The sequence below is a fragment of the Halyomorpha halys genome, unplaced genomic scaffold, assembly GCF_000696795.3.
Source record: "Halyomorpha halys isolate HHAL.00 unplaced genomic scaffold, Hhal_1.1 Scaffold1104.1, whole genome shotgun sequence".
Lineage (NCBI taxonomy): Eukaryota > Metazoa > Arthropoda > Insecta > Hemiptera > Pentatomidae > Halyomorpha > Halyomorpha halys.
Genome location: NW_027107719.1, coordinates 154,008 through 154,482, shown reverse-complemented (window position 1 = coordinate 154,482; position 475 = coordinate 154,008). Strand labels below are relative to the sequence as shown.

Genomic DNA, 475 nt, shown 5'->3' with positions numbered 1-475 from the left:
ACTTGTTCAAAATTAGTATACAAATACAAAATAGTATACTAATTAATGTTTAAAATCAATTATTAGTTTTATTTTAATCTGATTTAAATGTATTTTGTAGAAACCCTAAGAATGCAGCCATCACTTCAGTTCCTAAACAGAGTATGCGACAAGGACACTTCGATTGATGGAGTCAAACTGCTTAAAGGAACTAGAATCATTATACCTATTCATACCATACAAATGGACCCAAAGAATTTTCCCAATCCTGAAAAATTTGATCCAGAAAGATTTATGGAAGGAATAAATGACAAGTTCACTCATCTTCCATTTTCGGATGGGCCTCGAGTTTGTCTAGGTAATAATACATCAAAATATTTGACAGATAATAATAAAAATGTCATAATTTTATAATATTTTGTATTTTTAATCTTTCTAGGTGCAACTGAAATCTTACTGTTTTCTTTTATATTTATTTAATTTAATTAAAATTTAT

At 26.9% G+C, this 475-nt stretch overlaps 1 protein-coding gene across 1 annotated transcript in view; it reads left to right on the top strand.

Moving 5' to 3' along the window:
* LOC106688323 (cytochrome P450 6a2) overlaps positions 1–475 on the top strand; it is a 35,286-nt gene that overhangs the window by 31,250 nt on the left and 3,561 nt on the right. Inside the window, exon 6 of the mRNA XM_067046071.1 lies at positions 101–337. Within this exon, the coding sequence (XP_066902172.1) occupies positions 101–337 (237 nt within the window). The remainder of the gene's footprint in view (positions 1–100; positions 338–475) is intronic.